Source organism: Chiroxiphia lanceolata, chromosome 8 (assembly GCF_009829145.1).
Source record: "Chiroxiphia lanceolata isolate bChiLan1 chromosome 8, bChiLan1.pri, whole genome shotgun sequence".
Lineage (NCBI taxonomy): Eukaryota > Metazoa > Chordata > Aves > Passeriformes > Pipridae > Chiroxiphia > Chiroxiphia lanceolata.
The window spans coordinates 13,658,501-13,684,124 of record NC_045644.1 but is presented as its reverse complement, the minus strand read 5'-3'; the positions used below and the strand labels follow the sequence as shown (position 1 = coordinate 13,684,124).

Here is a 25,624-nt window from a genome sequence, read left to right as displayed (position 1 = left end):
AGGGACCTTTTGGTCCTCTCTGTCCTTGTGCCCAAGTGACTTCTCCCCAGCCCTGCCTGCTCCAGTACAGGCCTCAGCCAGAGCCATGGGCATCCTGCCTCTCCTCCCCAGGTACCAAACCCCAATGCTGCCATCACTGCCACCAGAGAAGAAACAACCCAGCAGTGCAGTAAATAACCCCCCCACACACAGGTAGAGCACTGGCAAGCAGTGTCGGGCGCATCCATCATTCTCACAGTTTTTCTTCAGCTCTGACACTTTGATAGGGGTGAGGGGGTGGGGGAAGGAGAGGAGCTTCCAAAATTTATGAGCTTGGATTTAAAAATACATCTCCTAGAAGCACTGCAAAACCCGGAGATGGCGAAGGCGAGTGGCTTAAAAGTTGCCTTCAGGAATGAATGCAAAAGCTATGCCTGCTTCTGAAAGAGGGATCTGGGAGACCTGCATGGTTGATGTCGCAAACTGTGTTCCCGCTGGGATCATTTTGCAAGTCACAGCTCTCCGTGCCGTGCATTACAAGTGAAATGAAAGGTAGGAGTAACAAATGATGGGTAAAAATCCCTCCAGCCCGATGGTAATGTCACCCTCAGTGCAAACAGGATTCGGACTGTCACCTTCAATCTCCCAGAGTTTCTCCTCTACATTTGTGACCTTGCACTGCTACATGCACATCCAGTGTCCCAACCCTTTTGGAAACAGATCCCCTTTGTGCAAATAAAAGAGCTTGTAGCTGTAAATTTAGCTAAAAACATCCCTGCCACAGGGAATCACGTATCAAATAATGAACCCAAACAAATGTCAGGAAGAACAACCGCAATATTGGAGTCCTTGGTCTTTATAGATGGACTGTCCCCCAGCAGGGTGCTGCAGAGTGAACAGCTGAAAAACGTTACCCGGTCATTAAAAACATCTAAAAGTAATTTAGCCTGAGTGACAATGATGCTCAAAGCAAGCTGTTTGTCTGCTGAGGTAAAATGAGCTATTTCAAGCTTGCCTTTTGTTGTAGTTTTCTTTTAAAGTCAGAAAGGACTGAAAAACGCTGAGCTGACAGCCTCAGCAGCCCTAGTGCTGCAGCAGTACTGTGGGGAGCAGCACCATGAGCTGCCCTGTTCCCCCCCGTCATTGCACTCCCATATTCCCTTGAAGGATGCTCAGAATGGACGGGGAAGATGGTCCCTGGGGCCACCACAGCATCTCTGATGAGTTACAGTGCCATTTAGGATGATGGTTTTGCCATGGAAACATATCCCTCCTAACAACAGATCTATCAGCACATGTCCCAAAAGCAGCCCAGCATTCATTACATGGTAATTTTTGCTTCCCTGTGATGGAGGCCAGAAACTTATTCTTCCCATGCTTTTCCTTAAAAAAAACCCAACAAAACCAAACAACCCAAGTCTAGGTTAATCCATCGACAGCATGGCATGGACCCAAGGTTCCTCTAAAAGCTCATTGTAAGCATATTTTTGGTGGGCTCTTTAGATACACAAAGCACTTCAAATGTCCAGTGTTAAATATTTCAGGTGAAACATAACTCTTCTAAGTGCGGCCAGCCTTTCTCTAAAGCTCCGAGTCAGTGAAATTTCCCAGCAGCCCTCGGGAATTGATTTGCTTCTTGCTGGTACCTTCTCCCTGTACTGTTCAACTAAGTTAATGTATTCCAAAATTTGATTTTTTTTTTCCCCTCCCCCTACATAATCAGATTTTGGAAGCTGCAGTGAGATGCCTTACAAGCGGTTTTCGTCCTTAGGTGTTTTCTGAGCAGGCTGCGTCCATCACGTCCTGGTGCTTTAGCCCATCTCTGTACAAACAGTATGTTCAACAGTCAGCTGAATTCCTTTGATTCATGTACCTGCATATCCATATAGCTAATTTACCTTTATTAAATATTAAGAAAAAAAAAAAAAAAAAGAAGAGGAGCTATTAAGAAGGACAGTGTCAAGGCCAGCAGAGCGAGTGCCAGAGGGCTGGGTTAATGAGTTGCGTGGTTGCTGCTGTCCAAGCACCCAGGCTGGCTGGAGCCAGGTCCTGCTGTCCCAGCAGGACTGACTCACTCCTTCACTGGGCAGAAACACGCTGCAGTGTCCTGCACCCCTCTTTCATGTAGTCCCTGTGCTCTGGGGTCCATGGTTAACCCCTCTTGCCCCAGCCTCATCCACTGGTATTTTCCACTAGGAGGGGTCCTGTGTGTTGGACTTGGGCCAATCCCTGTGCCCAGCCCCAGCTGCATCCCTGTGCTTTGGAGAGAAGGTGAAACACAAGCGTGGATAAATCGATCTGCCCTCACGTCTCATGCAAAGACCGCCCCGTTCGCTCCCACAGCTGGAGAAAAGCACTGCCCCCCCCCCCACTGCCTGCGCCGGCAAGGTCACTGAGCTGCGCCCTGGTAAGGACACTTCCAAGGCAAGAGAGCAGGAAATTGCAAGACACTCATCACGATCTTTTATTCTTGTTATTTCTGACCCTCAGGGTAGGAAGAACATCAGAGCACTGCAGGCACGAAACAACAAGCTTTGTAGGTCATATCAGCGTGTAAAGTACCATTAGGAACCACAACACGAAGCGTGAATAATACTTCCTTTATTCCATCATATACCTCAACGCCCCTTAAATAAATGCAAATGGTTATGTGTGGATGAGGTTTGTACAAGACGCCTGCTCAGGAACACAGGGCTGAAGCAGAGCTGGAGCAGTAAGTTTGCTCTCTTCCCCCATCACAGGTCAGAACATCCGCAGCACTAACAGGCTTAGTGACAGTTCAAGCGATCCCAGGCGAAAGAGCCAGGAGAACGCTGTAAATCTTCCTCACGCAGATTTATGCTCTATCCATTAAACCAGAACCACAAAACACACGTCCTTCCATGATACCCTCCTCTCTCCGAAGGACACCAGGGCAGGAAAAAACTTTGAAGGACTACAAGCCTGGAAAGGGACCTTCAAGAACCAATCGCATCATTTCTGAAAAGCCATGAACAATCAACCTCGATGCCCTAAATCCTGAAATCCTTTCAGCAAATAATGACCTCGGCTGCTAAAAATGATCAGATAACGCAATGGCAGCGAGAGATGTGCAGTGAGTCATCACCCCCCAAGCGCTTGAACTCCCTTTGGTCTCAGCTGGAGTGGGGTGAGGTTGCCCCCAAGAGGCAAATCTGACACAGCAAGTAGAGAGGCAAAATGCTGAATTCTGCTCTAAAGGTACCAACTACATAGGAAGGATTTTTTTAAAAAAGTCGCCTCATCTGCTCTTATTTGTACTTCTCTCCAGCTGCAAACACCTATAGATGGGGTGGGAGGGGAGAGGAAGGAGGCCAGCTTTGGCATGTGGTTGGCTGTGTTCTGCTGGAGCTCCTGAACCACACAACTCATCTTCCTAGTCTCGCTCACAGGGTCATTAGAAAGATGAAAAAATACTGCTGAGTTTTCTTCAGCCACGAGACATTTGATCCCATACACCTCACTAGGCTCCTTCAGAGCACAGGCTGGCACCACCTTCAACAGCAACTTCTGTCTCAGGAGTGGAAGGAGAGACGCAACCGTGGACATGACAGACAATTTGGAAACTATGAGATGACTTGACATGAAATCCCTCAGCTGTTCACATAAAGCATACAGGCAGCACACCATGCTGAACCAAAGTCCTAGCACCTTGCAGGGGATGCAGGAACAGGATGGACATCTAGGGTATCTCCCCAGCACACACTCCACCCTCCAGGGATCAGCAGCCTGAAGCCTTCTCAGCCAGGGAGAGCTGCTTTCATTTCATAGACCCCTGCTGCATTTTTCTGCCACAAAATGCTCTTCGAACCTCTAAGCTTTTAGCATCCACAACATCCTGAGGCAAGCAGATCCCCAGTTCCTGTCTCCTTTTGTTTGCTTTGAGCTTTCTTGCTAATAAAAGAACTACGGAGTCTGAAGCCATGTTACAGAGTGCCATTGAATAGCTTCTCCTTATTTGCCCTTTTTCAGGCCATTTGATTGTCGAGTTCTCCATCTTACTTTCCAACATGACAACTATTTCCAAGAGATGCAGCCAACTTAGGGCCACTGCAATTTATTCCTGTCCTTTACACACACATACAGACACCCTCACAAAGGGATAAAGCTGTGATATAACCTGGGATTTAACCATTCCCAAAGCTGCTTTTCAAGAGGACACAGTTTAAATACCCCAGCTGAGATGTACACAGGGTACTCACTGCTCCTGCACCGGGCTCCTCGTGGGTCCCCCTGTCCCGCTGCCCTGCTCAGCCGGAGAACATTCCTGCATCCCCAGCACAAGCCCCTGCCGCAGCACCTCAGCTTAGTGTCAGCTCCAAACTGGAAGCGTCATCTCCAAAATTACTGTTGCGCTGGCTCCTGCCAGACTCTTAATTAGAGGAAGGCTGACACAGTTTTTCAGCAAACGGCGTTCACATACTGCAGAGAAAAACAGAATGAGGGCAAGAGGAAAAATGGGCTAATAAGAGAAAATCAACTGGAGAGAAAAACATGTTGTGCTGTGCAAAGCTTACCATAACAATGCTGGAGCCTAAAATACAGGGGAGAAAAAATGGGTTAGTACACATGGGAGGCAGGCAATGCTCCACAAATGTGGAGGAGAGCTGATATGCAGTGCAGCATCTCGGCATCCTCACCTGGCAGGCCTGTCCCTGCAGCCTGGCTTAGGGCAAATGGGACAGGCTCAGTTTCCAGCAAGCAGATCCATATGTCTGAGAGCCTGAACGATGCTGTCTGAGGGACCGGTGGCTGCCCTGCATGATTTACACTGCCTTTATAAAAGACAGCAGTGTCAGTAAAGCATGAAACAACGCCTAGCCACCCTCTCCCCACCGCTGTGCCTGGCAGCTTTAAGCTATTGTTTTTATTCCAGCTGCAGCCTGTTGGTCAGTCTGGAGAGAAAAGGGACCCTCTGCTCCTGCCTCTTCTTCAAGCAGGCTTCGAGAGAAGAGCACCTGAAACCCAGAGGCACGGCCACAGAGCCTGCATGCCAAGCCCCAGCTCACAGCACTCACTGCTCAGGTGAAGGACTCGCCCCGTAGCAGAAAAGCAGCATAAATCCATTTACCCTTTCTGCTTCTCTCTGCAAGAGGGAAGGAGCATCACTCACCCGGCTTCAGACAGCTGCAGCCACAAATGCAAACCCAAATGGAAGCACTGGGAGGAGGGTTTGTGAAAATGGCCCCTTTATCCACCCTAACATACCATACGGGCCAAACCTGCCTTGAAAAGCTTTAGGTTTTCCTCCAGGCTGGTGGCAACGTTGCCTTGATGACAAGGAAGGGAGCAATTCCAGTGGAGTTTCCATCCCCTCCCCTATGAGCTCCCTACAAGGAATTGGGAGGTGTCAGGAAAGCTGAAGGAGGTGAAACATTAGCAGCAGCTCACCACAGGAAGACATGGGAGGCATTCAAAAAAGTACAACATAACCAAACGCCACTTAAAAGCAGCCTGAAAGTATTGGGACTGGTTTTCAGCATCCAGACCAAAATATCACGATGGGAAGATGCAAATGTTTTTTTTCTCTCACCACCCAGCCCTGCTTTTGATACCAGATAAAACACTCCCTTTCAAATTCCCAACTGCAAAGGCGAGGAAGCACTGGCTGAAAAAAGCATCAGTTAGGCAAAACTAAAAGCATCTCTACAAGGAGAAGCCCTTCGAGGAATTTACTTCCTCTAGGATCCTCCCCATCAGCAGCCCACGCCATTCTCCAGCACTGAAAGCCCTTTTCAACATGAGATAAGAAGAGGCCCCAGCAGTAAAGCTGGCAAAACATCCACAAGGCAAAACATGAAGGTATTTCACAGCCTGGGGGGAAGATGGGAAAACAGCAATTTGAACATCAGGGCACTCTGATAAGTTAAACCACAAGGAATGAGCTAAATCCACTAATGATTGTCTCACCTCCCTGGGCAGATCCTTTGGAACTCCAAGGGATCCCTCAGCAGCTGCCTAGGTTCCTAAAAGCTCATCAAGCCTCTTCTCTGTCCCATGTCAGCCAGTCCCAAGAGTCCCTTTTTCTCTCTTTCAGGATGCAGAAACAAGCAGTAGTATGTCAGTAATAACAGCTGCCTCTCTGGCAGAGTGTGATGTTTCCCACGGGGGAACCTTGGGCAAGAAGTTTTCCAAGAGCTCATAAACCCAAGGAATCAGATCCCAGAAAAATTAGGGGAGTTATCCCCAGCAGCACCATATCTGATATGCCCTTTCTAGTGAAACAAAAAGTCACACAAACATTAGAAGCCAGTGGAAGGCAAACAAACAAAAAATCAAAATACAAACCCAAAGCCAGGGATACTACACTATACATGCATTTCTCCTGGGAAAGAAAACAAACATACAAGACTAGTGTTAGTACTGTAGCTGTAGTATTCCTGCTAGGGTCAAGGTCAGCAGAAAAACTCAACTACTTGGAAGTAGTTGCTTGAATCTCCGTGAGACAGCAAAGCATCTCTCACAGCCCACATGCCGGACTGTCGGCCCACGGGCACCCAGAACTGACTGTTGGACAGTGCTGAGCACAGGCACCTTTAATGGAGACAGACCTGGCTTGTCTGTGCTCAGAAAATTAACACTGCAGTACCCATCCCTCAGTATTAAAAGACAGTCTTTTTTCCCCATGGAAATGCTACCTCTAAAATGCCCTCACTGCAATCTAATCCAATGCTCCACCAAGAATAACACCACACTTCAGGTGTTGGTACCAGTCACCTGCTTTTCCCAAAGAAACCCTCAACTAAATCATCAGCTTTAGAGACTTCAGAGAGTTCCTGCAGCCACTGCATCAATGAAGTGTCCCACTGACCTTCAGCCAGACCTACCTGCAAGTCATTAATCACCTCTGAAATCCCCATCCATTACCAAGTTCCACAACGGGAAAAGTGAGAATATGAGATGCACAAATAATTTCACTGGCAGGTTTCTTCAACTTTAAAACCAGAAGTGTTTGGGTTATTTAAAGCCACAGAGAAGCTTGTTAGAAAATAAAAAAAAGGCAAAGAACTACAAATGTTTATTTTATAATCAGCCTTTAATGTTTTCTATGATTACTGATAAAGTGCACCTACTTCCACATGAAATGAGATAACATGGCTCTTAGTACAGCCAACATAGTATCGAAAGATAGATCTCAGTGCAAAATGCTTATCTGTAAGACAAACAAAGCAGTTAAGACCTTTATTGTGCTAACAGCCTTTTCCAATGCATGTAACTTCTGGCTGGGGGCTAACAAATGAGTTGGCAAACCTGCTGCCGTTGTGTTTTGCCATTTCGTTGCCAGGAGTCCCTTGTAAAGACTCACTACTGATGCTTTGGGATCATCTCTGTAAGGATTCTCATGTGTCCTAATTCAACCCATGTCTAGTCTTCAGAGAATTACTTCTCAGCTACAAAACAGATGGAAGAGAAGTCCAGACAAAGTAGGAGGGGGAGAGAGAAGGAAAATGCTAGAATGTATAAATGTATCCATGGGCATTAAGCACAGAAACACAGGATTGGCTGAGCTGAAAATGATTTCAAGACTGTCTCCATTTATAGTAAGCTAATCAGCTGTAAACCCTAGAATTGTAACATGTGCCCTAAGACCAAAATAGGACCTGCAGCCATCTTTTTGTGAAACAGAGCTGAGGAATGCTCATTTTGTCCAGGGACATTTAATTAGAAAGGCGTGTCTGGTTTTATTTTTTCATTGTTCTGGTAAATAAAAGTAAATATCAAAGTTGCTATTTTATGTGGAAAAAAACCCTCAGCAGTTTCAATGTGCTTTGAACTGCAGTACAAAAGCTGTTAATCTAAACCCCTCCCCTTTCCTTCTCCAAAATATACAGGACAGCAACATCAAATTTACATGGTAAGAAAATATATACACATTAAACACAGTAAACATTCTATATTTTTTAAACTTTATACAACATTAGTGAGAAAAAATATAAATGTTAATAAAATTACATACGATATATTCAACAGAGTAAGTAACTGCTACGAGAGGGAAGGCAGATAAGCTGTCAAAGGTAGAGCAAGAGATGGCACTGACACAACTATATAACATTTGAAATGACAAAACATGTATTATATTTGCAAATTCACACTAAATTTCCTATAAGACATGCCCATTCCTTTATATAAAACATACATAAATAAATTTGAAGGTTTTGTGGTTGGCAAGGTTTTTTAGCCTTATTTTATATTCTTACCATAGGGGATTCATCATATAAGACAGGGTAATCTCCAAGAATTAAAAGGAAACAGTATTATAAAATGCACATGGTGATGTTATTAAAAATCTCACTAAGGGAATCTGAGTTAGTGCTGCTACTCAATACCTTAACTTTCTCTTCTTATATACACCCATCCTACAAACAAACCACAGTGTAAGATTTAAATGATAGCATTTGCACACAGAGTACAGAAGGAAATCATATCTTCCTTTAATTATTTCACAAACAGCTTCAATTATTTAATAAAAGCTCCTGAAGCTTTGAGCACATATTGTGTGTGCAGCAGGACTTCACACCAAGGAATTCAGACATCATATGGCTTTCACAGTTTTTATACAGGTGAGCCAAATGCTCATCTCAATCTCCACTGAGCTGATATTTAGGATTAGTATTTTCTCCCTTAATAGGAAGCGAAGTCAGATACACTAGTGGTGTAATAAGATCTCATTTATATCTCAGTCTTATAGAAACCCTTCTGTGTGGTCACATTCACTGCATAAATTCACGCCTGAAGATGAGGAAGGTAAGTTAAAATGAATACTTCACTACAGCAAATGTCATTTGTTCTTTGATAAAACACAACCAGAGGAAAGAAGCTTCCACTTGAACTGTTTGGACACAACCACTCTAAGTTCTGCTTCCATCCTCAAGTGAACACAAAAGCAGTCACTTGGTTCATGTGCAACTGCCATATTTTGTGTTTTTAAGAGACAGTGGATGTTCATACCAGTTGTGCTTTGCAAACTAACACAACTCAGCCCAGTTCTTCCTCGCCTCAGGGGAGGTCTAACACTCTTTCTGAACTCACAATCCATATCACAGGGCAGTTCTTTCCCAGCCAACCTAAAACAATGCTTGCAGGTATATGATGGCAAGAAAATGAATACATACTGTTTTCAAACATGTCTTGTGATTAACGTTGAAAACAAGAAAACTTCCCTCAGCTTTCAATATGGTAAAATATTTCTAGCCAATTTTGAGAAGGCTATAGAAATGGATTTTTTTTTTCAGTTTACCCACATTAACTTTTCAGAAGTAGAGCATCTGTATTAAAAGCCAACGTTAACCAAATTAGATCCTCATGTTTCTATTATTTGTCTGCATCAAGCTCAAATTCTAACTCAGGTGACTGATTTCTTCTGTTCCAAACAAGGTGAAGCTTCATTCATTCTACATCTTCCTTGGTTTCAGAGTTTTTCTGTTATTTTTCCTGAACTAGGAAAGATTTCATGAATCTGGCTCCCAGAAGTCATGCAGTTTTCCCTAAAGAGTAAAAACAAATCAGTACACAATTCAGAAAACCAATGTCAGAAAAAATGAGTAGAGTAGGCAGGTGCTTAGCTTGGGAGCACCACATTGTGTTGCAAGTCCCTAGAATTTTATTCTGACACACTTGCCAGTTTCCCACACGCGAATCAACCCCAAATATCTCTGAAAAACCAACTCCGAAAGAGCTGCATCACCATCAACTTTCATCAATTGCTAAGCAGACTCTACAGCCATGAGTTACACTATAATTCCCTCCTCCTCTATAATAAGAAATATCACACACACTACACACAACATATTTTTTGCACATTTTTGAGACTCTTTACAGACAAATGGTTGATTACACAGTTTTTAACTGCAATCAATACCAAGCATATAAGCACAATTTAAATTTTATGTAAATTATACCCTCATTACTGGAAAGCTAAGCTTTTCCAAGACAGGTAGCTTTACGTTTCAAGACAGGACTCAAACAGTTGGCCTGATCACAATACAACAGAAACCTTACAAGCCAAGGCTGGAGGAAATGGCTCCGAACTGTAGGTATCACTAGAAATTATTCATCTATTTCACCAAGTCCAGCTAGATGTCAGGAAGGCAAATATTTTGGAGAGACTTATCATGGCATTATTTACAACTGCATACTTTTACAAAGCATAAAAGGCTTTGCCTAATCATTGCATGAAATTTTTTACACATTCAAAGGGGGAGGAGTTATCAAAAGCCCTTAAATATATGTGGATAGAACCCTAGACTCAAGTAGTCTTGAAGTCACGTGCTGCCAGACCACAGCAGGAAGTGCATCACTGCATTCCTGCCCCCATGTCCTTTTTGAAGCATCTGCTAATAACTGTAATCAGAGACAGGCCCTATGACTCGACTGAGTACTAGCATTTCACTGTAACTACACACACATTTACAAAAGTATCACTTTTAAGGATGATGACATCTCCGTTTTACTGAAGTCAGCCAAGTAAGAATTTTAATTAAAATCTATTCTAATACATGTAAGTGTATTCCACAGCCATGCCACTTATGAAGAAAAAAAAAAAATCTCTTCAAAAGAATATGCTATTTTCAAGTGCTAAAAAATGATTTAAATGCACCCCACAATGTGGGAAGAAAGAGAGAAAAAGGTTTCATTACAGTACCTGAGTAAGCCGAGTGGTTTGTATCACATCCTGCCATTTGGTATGTATCCTAGCAGCTAAGTCTTTTACCTGCAAATTCAGATTGATTAGCTTAGCCATTTATGTTAAAAAAAGCCCAAATCATACCCTGTGTTCCCCCACCAGCCTCAAACTCATAAAACCCCAGATAACCCAACATCCAAGGTTTACTGGCACAGCGTATCACTACCTCAACTTCAGGTCCCTGTAATTTGGGACTCTGAGTTCAAAGTCATGTACTCCACACAAACACATTACAGGCACATGACTCCCCATGTTAAATGTCTGGAATCAGCATGCAAACCTCTGGCCTCCAAACACTATCTCATCTTTTTGGCTGAGTGAGGTTTGTTCCACAAGTCTGACTGTACCTAGAACTGCAATCACAAAAGCCAACAATGCTTCAGCTGTTTCCGAAATAAATTCCTTCTACGTAAACTGTGCTTTTTCATAACCAATCACAAGCAGGTGTTTAATCCAGGCCATTCACACTGAGATATGCTTCATATGCTGTGTTAAAACCCAGCACAGTGGTGTCCTCTGGAAGTTACTGTCCTATTACATAAATGAAGCGATGGAGAAAACCTGAGTAAGATTTTTCCCTCCCAGTGCAAGGGCACATAGAAACAAAAGTGAAAGTGGCCAGAGTCACAACAATCAAGGCAAGAGTAATTAACTTGTTAAAGGGATCCATGCTCCACTAATCTGGCTGAATAAGAAAAGAAGAGTCTTCTTGAGAGGTAAGAAAGCACACAACTGCACAGGCCTGTTTTACAGCCGAAGAAGCCAAGGGTTCTCAAAGTTGAGGCTGAACACTTTATCACTGAGCTGATTTATTTGGTTTGCTGGGACAGCAGGCAAAGCATGAAGGTCACAAAATTAGGACTACCCCTAGTAAGCCCCGCGCCACAAAGCAAACAAAAGGCAATTGTCCAAGCCTGATGCTGCATCACATACAATGTTGGCTTAAAGCCACAACATTTTTAATTAACTCATTCATTTGAAAGATGAAATGGAGACTCATGCAAGATAGGCTACTTTTTCAGTCCTCTGTATATAGGCTCTGCTCTTACAATTAGAATGAGCTATCAATGACTGCCACAGAAAAGAAACAGAGCAACTCTGTGGGCCTAGAAGTTGAGAGGCCTGGTTAAAAGAAAGACAAGCTCACATTTTACAGCTGTTAAGAGTCCTGTTGTTCGCAAAAGGAATGTTTACAGTGAATTAAAATGAGCATATATTTAGCTACATGCAAAGACACAGTGCAGATAGAAAAAAACAGAAAAAAATCCCCAAACCTATGAGGAACTCCTGGAATTTCCAGGGCTGGGATGAGGGAACAACAAGCATCACCAACACTAAAAAGCATACAAACCCAAACCAAAACAAAATATATCAACTTTTGTGTCTTACCTTAGATCGATAAAACAGCCTTGCATCTTCCCTAATATCACCTTTTACGTACCTATCTAAGGCACGACAGAGCTTCAGTATGTGTTGCTAAACAAAGATAAAAGTGTACAGCTATTAAATCCTCCATGTCAGTACTAGAAGTTTTATTCAAATATTATATGAATTTAAAAATTATATGCTTTGGTTTGATTTTTTTCTCAGAAATACACAGGAAGGAAAGGGAAAGGAAAGAAAACAAGATCACAAGATCCTCTGTCAGTTGTTCATGTGCACCTGGTAAACCAGGTCTAATTGTTTTTAAAAACAGTTTCAAAGTATAGCAGAGCTATAAATCACAAATTTTAAAGTTTTTTAGTTAATTTGCAAATTCTTTCTGTCTCCAAAGTAGCAAACACAGTGCGGTGCCATTCACATCTTTTCTCAGCAAAAAAAGTTCTGAAGCTACAATAGCTAAAAATAACCTTTCAGTAATGATGACTCAGGTAATTTCTTTTGTAGGAATTGGCTGAGCAGGTAAAATATATCCAAGGCTTATGTGCTGAACTGTTATTTGTCTCTAAATTTTTGATTACTTTAATAAAGCAGTTTTGCTACTTCATAATCTCCTGATAATGACTCCCAAGGTCTTCCACATTCTGTTAATTTCTTCATAAAGTTCCCAGTTTCAATCTCTCACTGAACAGCTGCAAAGAGGCTCCACTCTGCAGAACAGGTGAGACATGCTGAAATTCTACTTATAAACATGTGCTGGTGTCTCAAGGCCACAATTTACCCCACTTAACTGGAGGAGGACCAAAATTGAAATAGTCAAGATTGATTTTACACAAGTCTAGTCTGCACAAAATCCAGCCACACCCCTCTGGCCACTTGATGGCTAACAGGTCAGTGAATAATAGACTCTTTCTTCATTAAGAAATTGAGACATTAAAAAAAAATATTGAAAAGATCAAGTTCTCCACAAATTTAAGTAGTTAACTGAGACACTTAAGCCTCCAAATGTAACCAAACATTACTGCTTTACTTCTCTCAAACAGTTCACATGACAGATTTCTTAAATGCCAAGAGTGATTCCACAGGACAGAAGGTTTACACAAACACCTTGCAACTCCCAGCAAGTGATCACAGAAATCTGAACAGGATTACTGAAAGGCTAAGCAGAAGGCATTACTTAACAGATGTTACTTAACACAGCACAAAGGAACTATCGCTACAGAGAAGAGCTACAGTCCTAGCTTTCACTTGCTGCATGGCTGCACTCCAGCACAGAAAACTGTAATGTGTTTGAACACATTTTACCAGCTATTTTTAAAGTGGTTTTTTTCTACACTGAAAAATTTCAATCCTACTTTAGGATCATTTGACTTCTTAGAATTTCTGTGTTGAGTTAATCTCCGGATACTTTCTGAGAACGATTAACACAATAAATGCCTGCTCATCCACAGCCTTATGTTTTGAGGTAACTCTATTCACAGAAATGCAGAAGAAGTTTCTTTCTCTGCAGTAAGCCCAGGCAAGCTCTTCTGCATTTACCTTGCGTCAGAACAAAAGCTTCCCCCAGTGCTATTATCCATGGTGATCATGATTGCTCTTACCAAACCAGACCAAGTGTGCATGAAAAACAGTCTTTTAAAATCTAAAGGTCTAGCCACTGAAGTTACTTACCCTTTGATTAGAATTTACAACATCAAAGAAACTGGCTTCACTGACTAGATGAAGGAGGATGTAGATTAAGTAGTATGCCTGGAGAGAAATCAAAACAGCTTTAGCAGTCAAAGCACCATTATAGCTCTTCACATGTAGAAACAGCACCATCTTTGCTTTCTGGAATGATTCCTCCAACAGCCAGGCCAATGGATAAGTAGGTCTACACATCTGCCTAAATAACTAATTTGAAACAGTATATCCATGTATTAGAAACATTTTAAAATGGTATTACAGTGTTTTACACAACCTAAGCAACCGGTAAAAATTTCTGTGGTTTTAATAACTGGAAATCAAATTCAGCAGTTGGCTCTATTTTCCCATCATCTACATCCAGATCAAAATACTTGCTAAGAGATTCCATGATAACATTCAAATAACCAAACCAATATTCAATTTTTATATGGATAGAATACTAAATCTTTGTAACACTTGTTTATGAGAAAAGATTAATAAAAGATCCGTAAATATCTTTCTGAAGCCTGCAGGTGGAGGTCTGGCTCAGCACCAGTTTCCACTGATTACGTCAGAAGGGAAGGAGGAGACGTCCCTCTGATTACAGACATCAGGACTCAAAAAATCCATGTGACTCAGAAAATCTGACCATTTCCCTGTTTGTAAAACAGCCCAGTACAGGCTCCTCCATCCCATGCTACTTCTTTCCCTCCTCCATGACTATAATCAAAATTGAATATGAATAACATTTTAAAGACGTAGAGCAACAAAGTAGCGTACGTGCAGTTCCATGTACAGAACTGTCAGCAGTTAACAAAAATCAAAAGAAACATTCCCAAAAGCGTAGAAGATGCATAAAAAGACAAATGCAAAAAAGCACTATTGGCTATATACCTCCTGTTCTAGTTCTACATTAAGGTGGTCTTCATAGGCATTCTGCTCCTCCAGTCCTTCTCTCATCTTTCTCATCTTCTTCAGTAGCACAGAAGGTTTCATACACACCACAAACTGATGTAGAAGAGACATCTACACATACAAACATTAACAAAATGGACTGGTTTACTGGCAACAGAAAATTGGAAACAGAGTGACACTACATTATTTGTCCATTAAGACAAGAACAGAAAAGGGATTCTTAATTAAAAGGAAGTTTTCATGCTTTGAGTAATTTTTGACTATTTACAGACTAAAGTGTTTGTACATCACCTCAATAAAAAAAAAAAATCAAACCTATGAAACAAAGAGTGTCGCCACATGAATATAAAAGGAAGACTCAAAGAAGTGTAGACCTCTTTCCAATGTCTAAAATTGATGTTTAGGCACAAACAATACTGCACTTACAAGCTGCAGAACATGCAGATTACACACATGTGCAAATATACTTTTAATACTAATCTAAACAGAAAATTATTAATTGGTAATTTTGCAAGTTTCTTGAGAAGAGGTTTACAATATTAAAACATAAAACACAAAACATACATACACATACAATATAAGTTTTCTAAACTTCCAAGTTATATAAACATAACACATATATGCAGTACCTGCTCGTCACTGTCATCAGGTATTTCTATGTGCTTTTTATGAAGAAGCTTTGAAATTATCACTAGGCTAAGACGTCGTCTTAGTTCCCTGAAAAACAATTTTAAAAAATTATTTCCCATAGAATTTCTCAAATCCACACTGTTTCAACAAAGTATATGAGGCTATGCATGGCTTCCCTAGATATAAACTTGCCTACAACTATTAAATTGGATTTTTCTGAATATAGATGCTACTAAACTAGTAAAGAGGCCAGTAAACCAGAAGTATCTTAGCTTCTGCACAAGTACACACTGTTAGATACTTGTCTTTAAGCCTGCAACTGATGACCCAATTAATCTCCTTGCTCAGATACATTCTAATTTATTAATTTCAAAGATACAGAACTCAGAGTGATGCTTAGAAGTAGACATGAATCACTCAAAGAAAATTTAATTTTTGGTAATTCAGACAAGAATTAGAGTAGGTGATGGACGCCAGAATAGGAAGTTAAGTCTTTCTTTACTACAGGGTACCAGGAATGCACAGCCCAGAAACTACATATAGAATTTAACAACCCTTTTTCACAGCAGAGGTGATCAGGAACCTATACATGCACACCAAGAACTGCATATACATCTGTATCACAAGAGAAAACACAAATACTTTTTTTGAAGTGCCATGTAATACCTATTGCATTTATCAGACTTTGAGCTTATACAGATAAATCAGCTGTTAATGATCGGAGGTTACAGTGTCATTACCGTCCACGCACTGTCCAGCTTGGCACGAGCTGAACCAGCCACAGGAGATTATGGTGATGGTCAGAAAGTTCACTCACTGCCACACAGACCCCTGGCATCTTTAAAAAGAACAACAAAACATCCTGATACTGAAGAATGGTTGTCTGCTTTATTTGCCAAGGAATACATCTACTCCCTAGAAACATACCATAAAGGATAAAAGGAACTGATCTAACATATGATGCCCATAAAGAGATTTCTGCATTGCACCTGTAGTTAAGTCTGCTAAATACTATTTTAAGTAGGGTAGTTGAGATCAGATTGCTTTTAATGACATGTTAGCAGCTTAGTGCAATAATTTCTTCATTCTTTCAGAGAGTCATGTTAAACAGACAGTTATTTTAGTAAACAATCTCAAGATAAATATAACAGTCCTCTTGCAGAAGTGGACAGGCAAGCATGTCATGCAAAAAAAACCCTCTCAGTATACCCACCCATTTCATAAATCTCACACAAACCCAAAGCTTCAAATTTTTGCTATTATACATATTATTATCAAAATTTTTGTATTACATTTTCAAGCAGTATTTTTCTGATAAGTCAAGAAAAAAAAATGAAAACTTCAAAACAGAAGTTGCAGTTTCACAAATCCAGTACAATTAGTTTATGAAGTTACCTTTGTATCCCAGTCTTTTATACTCATCAGAAGCTTTACAAAAAGGCACTGAAGATCTACCAAAGGAACTCGCTTCAGCTGTTTCTCCAAGCTTATTTTAAATAGCAACAGAAGCAGCAGCCATATTTCTTCATCGGTGTATCCATCTTGAATTACCGTGGTACAGAAACCTAGAAACTTTAAAAGAAATATGAAGTATTAACATCTGAAATTGGTTTAGCTTATTTTAAAGCATGATGAGAACTCAAGCTTTCCACCCTCACATTAAAAGTACCTCAAACGATGTATTGTTTTTGCAACACTTGTGTACTAACATCTCCCCATCTCCTAGTAACAGCACCCAAAGTTTTTTTTTTATACCTGCTGGAGGCTCATTTTTTGAACAATGGCAATATTTCCCAGACAGTAATCTTTCTCTACTGCACAGATTTTCTAAATGCACCAGTAATACTGAAAACATAAATCAAGAGGTTTTTCCCCACCCAAGTGTTATCACATATACTTACAATACAGGATGCATGTGTAAAGGAGAACACAGATTAATCAAGAGATATATATTCTGTCTCTGGTGGAAATGCTCCAAGTGCCTCTTTTTGAACTATGAGATTTTATAGTTAAAAAGTCTCTAAACAAATAATGTCAGGCGGATTCAGATATTTCCATAAGGAACACTGAAATCAGTTATAAAGTCAGCATTTTCACCATACAACTTTAATCACAGGGAACTAGCCTGTGAAGTGTGACCAGCACTCATCCAGCCTACAGGACACACTGCATGGATCTAACAGCTCACTTCCACAGGAAAGTCAGCCACAGTTCCACCTGCCCTCCATGAGCTCCCACCTCATTTCTCATGCACTGCACAGGGACCAACCACATAACCCTGAGAGCTGCATTAACACACTGAGGCAACATAAAAAATATGAGCCAGCATCAACTCCTCTTCCCACTTCCACTGGAACACAGAAATGAATAGTTTCTTCTATATGAGAGAGCCAAGATGTTTGATAAAGTGCCACAGCTGGAAAAGGGAGGCAGCAAAACTGTGCAGCTGTGAGTGAAGTCAATGGAAGTCAGGAAACTGAAGTTTCCAACAAGCCTGCAATAAACTCTGCTGAACATGAAGCTGAAACCTCAGGACAGCATCTACTCACAAAACATGTTCAGGACTAGATTGCAAACCCCATCCTCCCTCTCAAAAGAAAACACACACACAAAAAAAAGAAATCAAACTCACAAAAACCTGGGTTTTTTTACCTTAATCACGTTAATTAAATTGTTTTCAAGTAGACTGGAGAAGGCTGGACTGGCAGAGGCTAGGTCTTCTCTTGGCTGTTGTTGACTCACTGCTTCTTGCACCTGACTTCTAATAAAAGAGACACAATCTGAGCAATAAATGAACAATTTAAGAGCTCATAAAGGCCTATTTACACCAAACTGAAGAAAAAAACCCCTGCATGGTTCAAAATGCCTTCAAATCAAAACAATGGTCAGTTACAGAGCACACCCGTCTAACTCAATTTGTAGCCAATTACTTACAATGCTGCTCAGCTACCTAAGCAACATTCCTGTAAACCTCCACTAGGAAGATGCAGGACAAAGGACTCTGCTCTGGTTTGCTGAACCCTTACTTAGGTTTGAAGTTCTGGATTATTTACTTCTACTAAGACCTGAGCTGAGAACTTAAAAGTTTGCCTTGATGGAAGGGAGGGGAAATAAAGAAGGACCCTCTAAGGTTCTTTTACATTCTAAGCACAAGATTTGCTTTCAAAGGATATAAGCAATAAATATCAAAAGGAAAACACTTACAAAATATCATGCTTGTTAAAGTTGGGCTGCAGATGTTGCAATGGAAAGAGAGATCTAAACTCAACGCCCATATTGACAAAAACAACTGATATATCTGCTATTGAAGGAATCCACAGTTTAGAGTGTTCATCACTGATGGAAGCTACAAATAAAAGACACGGAATGAATTAGTTTTAAATTTAGTTCTGAGCACTAGTTCCTTTCAAGGGAAACAAATAAGTCCAGCAACCTGCATCAGTTCTACCAGCTCTGATCTCAGAAGAGTCAGTATATTGAACAATACGCTTATGTTCAGAGCAAGGAAAGGGTGAAAAAAGTCTAACACAGTATTTTACACTAGAGAAACATCTTGACTACATAACAGTTCGATTACTTCCAAGTTCCACCCTTCCATCGCAGCTCTCTTTCATCACGAACAGCAGAACAAGCAAGGTGGCAATTTTATTTCTAAGAGAATACATAAATTACTGTTCTGTATAAGTAAAGGTAAGAGGGAGTTATCATAGGGGGACTGGAAGGAAGCTAAGTAAGATTTGAAAATAGGCAAGGCTTCTGGAACAAAGTGCTAAACAAGGATCTCTCCCAGTCTTAATTCTTTGAATGTTCATTCATCATCTTGAACTGTTCATTCAGAAACAAGCCTAATGCCAGGAAGGCACAAAATAAAGGAGTCTACATTCCCTCTCATACCAGCTCACAGTCTCATTTTAAACAAGAATTAAAACATGGGGTCCAATTTGGAGAGGCCTGAGCAAATACTTCAAGAGAACCATGTTACTTTAACAACATTAACTGGTAGCCTTAAATGAATGTGACTTTTGATGGATCTGAGTGAAGACACAGGGGATGTACAAAGGAACTTGTAGTGGAGAAGTATTCAAGAGTACACATGAAGGCAGGCAAATACACACGACACCAGCAGCAGTATGAGCTGAAGGAGATCCTTCTAAGTGTTTTTGTGCAGGTGTATGATTCTCTTCACTTTTGCCATTTATCTGGAAAGTAAACCATGCAGTGCTACACACACACTGGGTATGACAATGTGAAAAACATCTTGTAGTCCTTAAGCTGTGAGTGTCTGCATCTTCCAAAGTAAAAGAAGGAAAGGAGCGCAAACTTTTGAGCAGGCTTGGGCTTCTCTTCAGGTCAGTTCTATTTGTGAAATACCAGACATGAATTTAAAAGGCTCTGTACTGGATGCACTGCTTTGCAGGTACGTGCCAGGACCACACACTGTGGTTTGGCTTGTGCACACTCAGTCGAGACCAACCCCCAGTATTTGTGCATTAGGTAAGTAAGAGAAGAGCCTACATTCATGCCAGAATCACAGAATAGAACTAGAACCTTTTACTTTCTCACCAATACTTTTCTAAACTTGAGTGGAGAAATGCCTTCGTTTAGGTGGCCACTTTTCCACCCTTCAAATACTTACAGCTTTTTAGTGTTAGCTCCATCAATCTGTCTAAAATCTGAGTGGAAACACAATGGTCAGGATGAATAGACATCATCTGTGGAGAGAAAAAAAACAACACATGAAAAACGAAGCTGCATGATGGCATTAGTTTTAATTTTAAAAAATCCCCAAAACCAAAAACAACATACGACTCCTTGGCAGAAAAAATAAGAAACAGTAACAGATTAAAAAAATATCTAACCCCCAAAAAACAACCCCAAAGCCTCTAAAGCAAGATATACCAAGGAGAACAGAATATCTGAATACTGATTATTTCAAGCAGTGCAAAGATGCTATGAACACTTTAAAAATAACTATTTACCATATCGGAATGCTGTAACCCCATGTTAGTTCATGAGAAAGTTCTGAGGGTTAAAAGAATGGAAAGTATCACAGATTCCTCTGGAACCCATTTGCATCTGTGATCAAACTGAACTTCCTGATCAGGAGTGGAGGCAACGGACTTAACTACACCCTTTTCCAGTCACAGGCAAGTTGAACATATGGAATACTAAACTGAAACAATGAATTCGTAGTTTTTCACAGAACTCTTAACAACAAAAACATGACTATGAAGTACAGTTCAGGTTTCCTGGAGCACTTCACTAGCCCAGCAAAACTTCTTTTTCTCCCCCAAGTGCTGGACAGTTTCCTCCTCTGTAAGTGATCTGAATTGGCTCACACTTCCTCCTCATTAGAGGAACAACAGGGCTCACAGAGTGGGGGCAAGGCAATTTTTTACTGGCTGGAGGAAAGGACGTGGAACACCAAAATGTTTCCCTTTTGGCAAATGTAGAAAGCCAGTCAACAGACCCAGGCTGCAATTTCAAAGGTGGTCCAGCTTTCTTTTTTTGTTTCAAGTACAGTTAGAACATGGTAAGTAATAATAGAATGGAGATTGAGAGAAGCATTTTTGTGAGTAACAGCACTTTGTAAATTCCTGGGGATTCAGATACAGACATCTAGCTAGGAGACAGCTACCACATTTCCTTTGAGAATGACTCCAGGCTTTTTCCTGAGCCATAAGGTACCTTTTCCAAGGGAAGATTATCTGACAATGCAGGTATCGCTGATGATTTAGAAGGTGATATGCAGAAATGGTACTTTTCCATATTGCAGCATGTATTTTTTTTCAAAGGGTGGAAGGAAATACAATTAACATTAGCTTGTGATTTGGCCCACACTATTAATATCCTGAAATGTCTCCTCACCTAGCATGTACTGTGTCCTTTTCAAATGCAGTAGCATATATGAACATGGACAGGGACATGCAGCTCTGCATTCACTCAAAGTGTGGAGAAAAAGCTATCTCTAGTATTTTACCCCCAGTGACAATCAAAGTATTCGAGACCGGAGAACAAATCAGAACCCAGGGGGGAAAAAAAAAAAAAGGAAAAAAAAAAGACTTCTTGATTTAGAAGTTGTTAACCTAATGGAACAGATTCACAAACTTTTCTGATTATTCCTGCTACACCTGGCTTCCAGGAAATATATTATACATGCACAGGGTACAACTGCATGAATAGCATAGACTTACCTGGAAAAGCCATTTCAGAATTGGTATGGGACACAATATACAACTGTAAGAAGAACTTAAAAAACCACCAACAGCTAAATAAAGCTGCTGCTTTATACCAGAACTGTAAGAGAAAGATGGGGGTGAGGAAAGAGGATAAAAATCAATTAGTAGTTGAATCATTACTTTCACAAAAGCATAAGAACTTCCCCACCCCTCAGATCATCATCAACAGCAAAGAAAGATCTGAATATCCAAACCAAATGTTATTCACATGCTATTACCTATATAAAATGCTATAGTAATGAAACCTTGATTTGTAATAGCAATCAAATTTACAAATGTCATTTAGAACAACTATCTTTTTCTCCAGAATGCCATAACATGCAGTTTGGAAACATTTATATCATTAGAGAATAAAAGTTTCAAATAATCATTGATTTACACTACTGTACTGTGAACCACTATGCCTGACTGCACAGACAGGCTGTTATGCTCACTGAGGCCAGTGAATAAGACTTTTAACTGTCCAATGACCTCTACCAACACTTTCAGAAGAAAAGAGAAAAAACATTGTTTTTAAAATACTCTTAAAGAGTCTGAAGGCAATTAAAATCAAACAGCCTAATCTTACTGGGCAAATTTGTGAGGTGCAAAAAAAAGCTGTTAGAAGAACAGAAAGTATGTAATTGCTATCACTGAATTATTTTAGTTTTAGTCTTCCTTAGGGAGCCAGGTATGTAAAAAGCAGCTGAATTAATGATATCCAGTTTCCCACACACCCTTCTTTAGTTTCCTCTATTCTCTGTATCTACTAAATCAGGTAACTCTGTTGAGAGATCTGTGTCCTAACTCCTACATACACCCTCTACCTGTATGACTGGGAAGACCTCCATGTGCCAACTGGGCAGCCAGTACGTGCCAGCTGTGCCAACTGGACAGAATGCATAAGCAATTAAATCATATTTGCCTTCTGCAAGGGATGATTAGTTTAATTCTCATTCCTCCAGTCACTGATTTACAAGATACTTTTGAAGCTTATATCCTTGTGATCTCCAAAACATATTAATAGAAAGGCCTGAAGCCAAAGGAGTGTATCACAAACATCACTTCCTCAAGAGATGAGAAGTCATCCTCCTCCTCTTCACACCCACAACTGCACATACACATGTATATGAAATCCTTTAAGAGTAAGAGAATTCTCTCAGTTCCACTGATACATGTTTGCAATCAAATACCAACTGAAATAACCAGAATTTTTCAGGATTTACACTTGTGGCATTAGGCAAGAATTTGTCCAGCTATTTATAGTCTGACAGCCTTGTAAACATAGAACAGAAATGCCTATGAGTTGCATAGCACTTGTTTATATACACACAGACACACGGATTGCCTGTGAGTGACTGAGTCTAGCAGGTGTCAGAGATCATGACTCTCTGCAATCCTCATTAGGTGAAGCCTCAAGTCCCAGGCCCTTCCAGGACAGAAGCACCAAAAGTCTTTCAGCAGACACAGTGTGACACTAGAAGGTCACAAATCAGTTCACCACAAAGGTCCTCTTTCTATCTGGGGATAGTTAAGCTTGTGTTCATTTAAACATTTCACTTCTGCATTTATCTTTCACAAGCTGGTCAGGTTATCAATGATAGCCCAATGCAGCAGAAATATGGAAGAGGCCAGAACAGCTCTTTGTTTCTTTACGTCTCACGTAAGAGGTTTTTTCAACAATTGCAGAGGAGGAAGGAAGGAAGCTTCAAGTTACAATTTACTGTTCTGTAAAGCTAACCGAGCAAGGAAAATTCCAGGGAAAGGAAGTTAGTCTTGCCTACTTAGTAAGACAGAGCACATTTATATGCAAAGATACTATTTTATCTTAAAACTGCTAACACCGAAGAAAATTGTATGAGTAAACACAACAAAGTAAAGAGGATATCCTTACTTAAGAAGCAGCTTTTCTACAGGATTTTGAGGGATGAGGTAAAAATTCCTCAAGTCAAGGTTATGTTGATTGAAGATTTGCCCAGAAGCTGATAAATCAAATATATCTTCTCCGGGGTGGTAGTCAGGTATGGCATTGACTACTACTGAAAATCTCTTCGTAAACGCCCTGTAAAATTGAAAATTGCTTTTGTTAATTCAAATACTGAGAAGCTATTCACTGCTTGAGACAATTATTTGCAGATGTTGAACACATCAGTCTTACGTGAAAGCTGAATTGTTAAAAATACAGTAACACCCAGGGAAACCCACTCAACCCCAAAAGACATAAAAATGGTTCACATTAAACATATTAACAACAACTATTGCAAATAAAGAGAGGTTTGGAAAAAATAAGCTAGAAAAGCAAAGAACTAGATTTAATTGGTTTTGGAGTTGGAAGGACCTGTGTTCTTCCGAGAGATCTTCATCTCCACTGGCATTCTCCTCATTTTCTCCATCAGAAACACTGTCTTCTCTTTCTATGTCTTCCTGTAACCGCTTTTCTAGTTCATCTACCCTGAAATAACAGTAGCAGCAGAGCACATCGTCACCATTTAGTATTTGCAACAGAAGAGAACAAAATCCAAGCTCTGAATGTGAACCCAGGAGTCAGTAGCCAGTTACACATGACAAAAGCACTTGAGACACTGCATCTGTGTAAAAACCAAGTATCTTGCTATTCCAAGGCACAAAGCGAATGTTTCCCAAAACCTAATGAATTTCCAACAGTGCAACCAATCACTAGTTTGTCAGAGACGAATACACTCAACCAACTTCTGATAAATTTTTTTGTAATTGCACAAAATTTTCAATCTCGTGGCTGAATTTTTAATTTTTTTTTAAATACCAAACAAATATTTTATTTGTTAAACAGTATTAGTTATAGGAGTATCCATTACTCCAAAGTCAGTCAGCCCATAGTTACAAGGGTCAGATTCTTTAATCAAAACAGCTAATCACACACACATACCTATCACCACCACTTGCCATTAGCACATAAACCATTTTTCACTTCCTACCCAAAAGATCTCTTGCAAGAACACTCATTAGTTCTGTTCACTGACCTGTGTAGCCTACTCAGACACCAATAGTCTACACAACTTTGGGAACCAAAACTGAGCTACAAATACCTTTGATGAAACTAATACAGTCAGTCTACATAAATATTCCTATTTCATGCCTGACCAGCAGCTGCTAGCTGGCTCAGTGACCTACAACGAAGGCATCAGTAAATTTAGTCTGGCTCTTCAAGGGTAGGCAGATGCATCACAAATCACTCCTTATTGCTTGGAAGGAGCCTGTCATTCAGCTTTTAGAGTTAAGCCACACTTGTAGATCCTGTCAGATGTATGTTGGTACCATCAGCAGGCAGAGCTTAGCTTGTTGCTAATCAAACTCCATCAGTTTTGGGGAGATGAGGTAAATCTAAGCTTCTACAACACCATCCCAAATTTTTCAAACCAGCTTTAAGAAACAAACCTCCTAGATTCTTCTTTTTCCTTCAAGAGGTTTTCTAAGCTGTTCACATACGACACCTTGGTCACAGGAGGAGTCTTAGAAAGCTGTAAATGAAATAGTAAGAAATTTAAAAAATACCACAAGCTATCAATTCATTCATAATACTGTATTAGACAATAAACACAATGAAAATAGAAACCTCTTCCAACTTCAATGATATTTTACATGCAGATAAAAACCCAAAGGAAACCCTGCAAAACAGGATGATTAACAGGTTAGGTTTCTCAGTCCCCTGACAATTTTACATAATGGTCAAATCTCTCTCAGTGACTAATTTAGAAATGACTACTCTTCACAATAGATCTGAACAGCAAAGCAAAAATCTGCATCTCTGGGGCTGACCTCCAGCTAACCTTCACAAAGAGCATTAGCATCAGAAGCCTTTGACCCCACAACTTTATTATTGTCAGCCACTGAGACCCTGGGAATCCCCATTCTTGTGCACAAGACAAGAAACTCAAAAAATAATTCAGGACCTTTTCTTAGTTTCAGAGTCCCTGGAGGGCAAAGTACCAGTGTTTGTCAAACTACCTCTAAAACCATCAGATAGAACAAAACTTCCAATTAAAATCCTAATAAAAACTGAAATTAAGAAGCTAATAATTAGAATAAGAAAAAACAAAACAAAACAACAACAAACAAACAAACAAACAAAACCACAAACCAAACAACATGCAAAGTC

General features: G+C 40.4%; 1 protein-coding gene across 2 annotated transcripts in view; it reads right to left on the bottom strand.

Annotated features, from left to right (window-relative positions):
* Positions 1–7,014: 7,014 nt before the first annotated feature.
* The window catches only part of SLF2 (SMC5-SMC6 complex localization factor 2), a 30,547-nt gene continuing 11,937 nt past the window's right edge, over positions 7,015–25,624 (bottom strand). For both annotated transcript variants that reach the window (XM_032695005.1, XM_032695006.1), the window contains exons 6-20: positions 24,904–24,986; positions 23,828–23,941; positions 23,384–23,551; positions 21,466–21,568; positions 19,908–19,983; positions 18,476–18,617; positions 17,924–18,032; positions 16,667–16,843; positions 16,012–16,109; positions 15,271–15,358; positions 14,621–14,752; positions 13,733–13,810; positions 12,071–12,157; positions 10,640–10,708; positions 7,015–9,482 (exon numbers count right to left, since the gene is read on the bottom strand). In XM_032695005.1, coding sequence (XP_032550896.1) covers positions 9,447–9,482; positions 10,640–10,708; positions 12,071–12,157; positions 13,733–13,810; positions 14,621–14,752; positions 15,271–15,358; positions 16,012–16,109; positions 16,667–16,843; positions 17,924–18,032; positions 18,476–18,617; positions 19,908–19,983; positions 21,466–21,568; positions 23,384–23,551; positions 23,828–23,941; positions 24,904–24,986 — 1,560 coding nt within the window. In that variant the 3' untranslated portion in view covers positions 7,015–9,446. The remainder of the gene's footprint in view (positions 9,483–10,639; positions 10,709–12,070; positions 12,158–13,732; positions 13,811–14,620; positions 14,753–15,270; positions 15,359–16,011; positions 16,110–16,666; positions 16,844–17,923; positions 18,033–18,475; positions 18,618–19,907; positions 19,984–21,465; positions 21,569–23,383; positions 23,552–23,827; positions 23,942–24,903; positions 24,987–25,624) is intronic.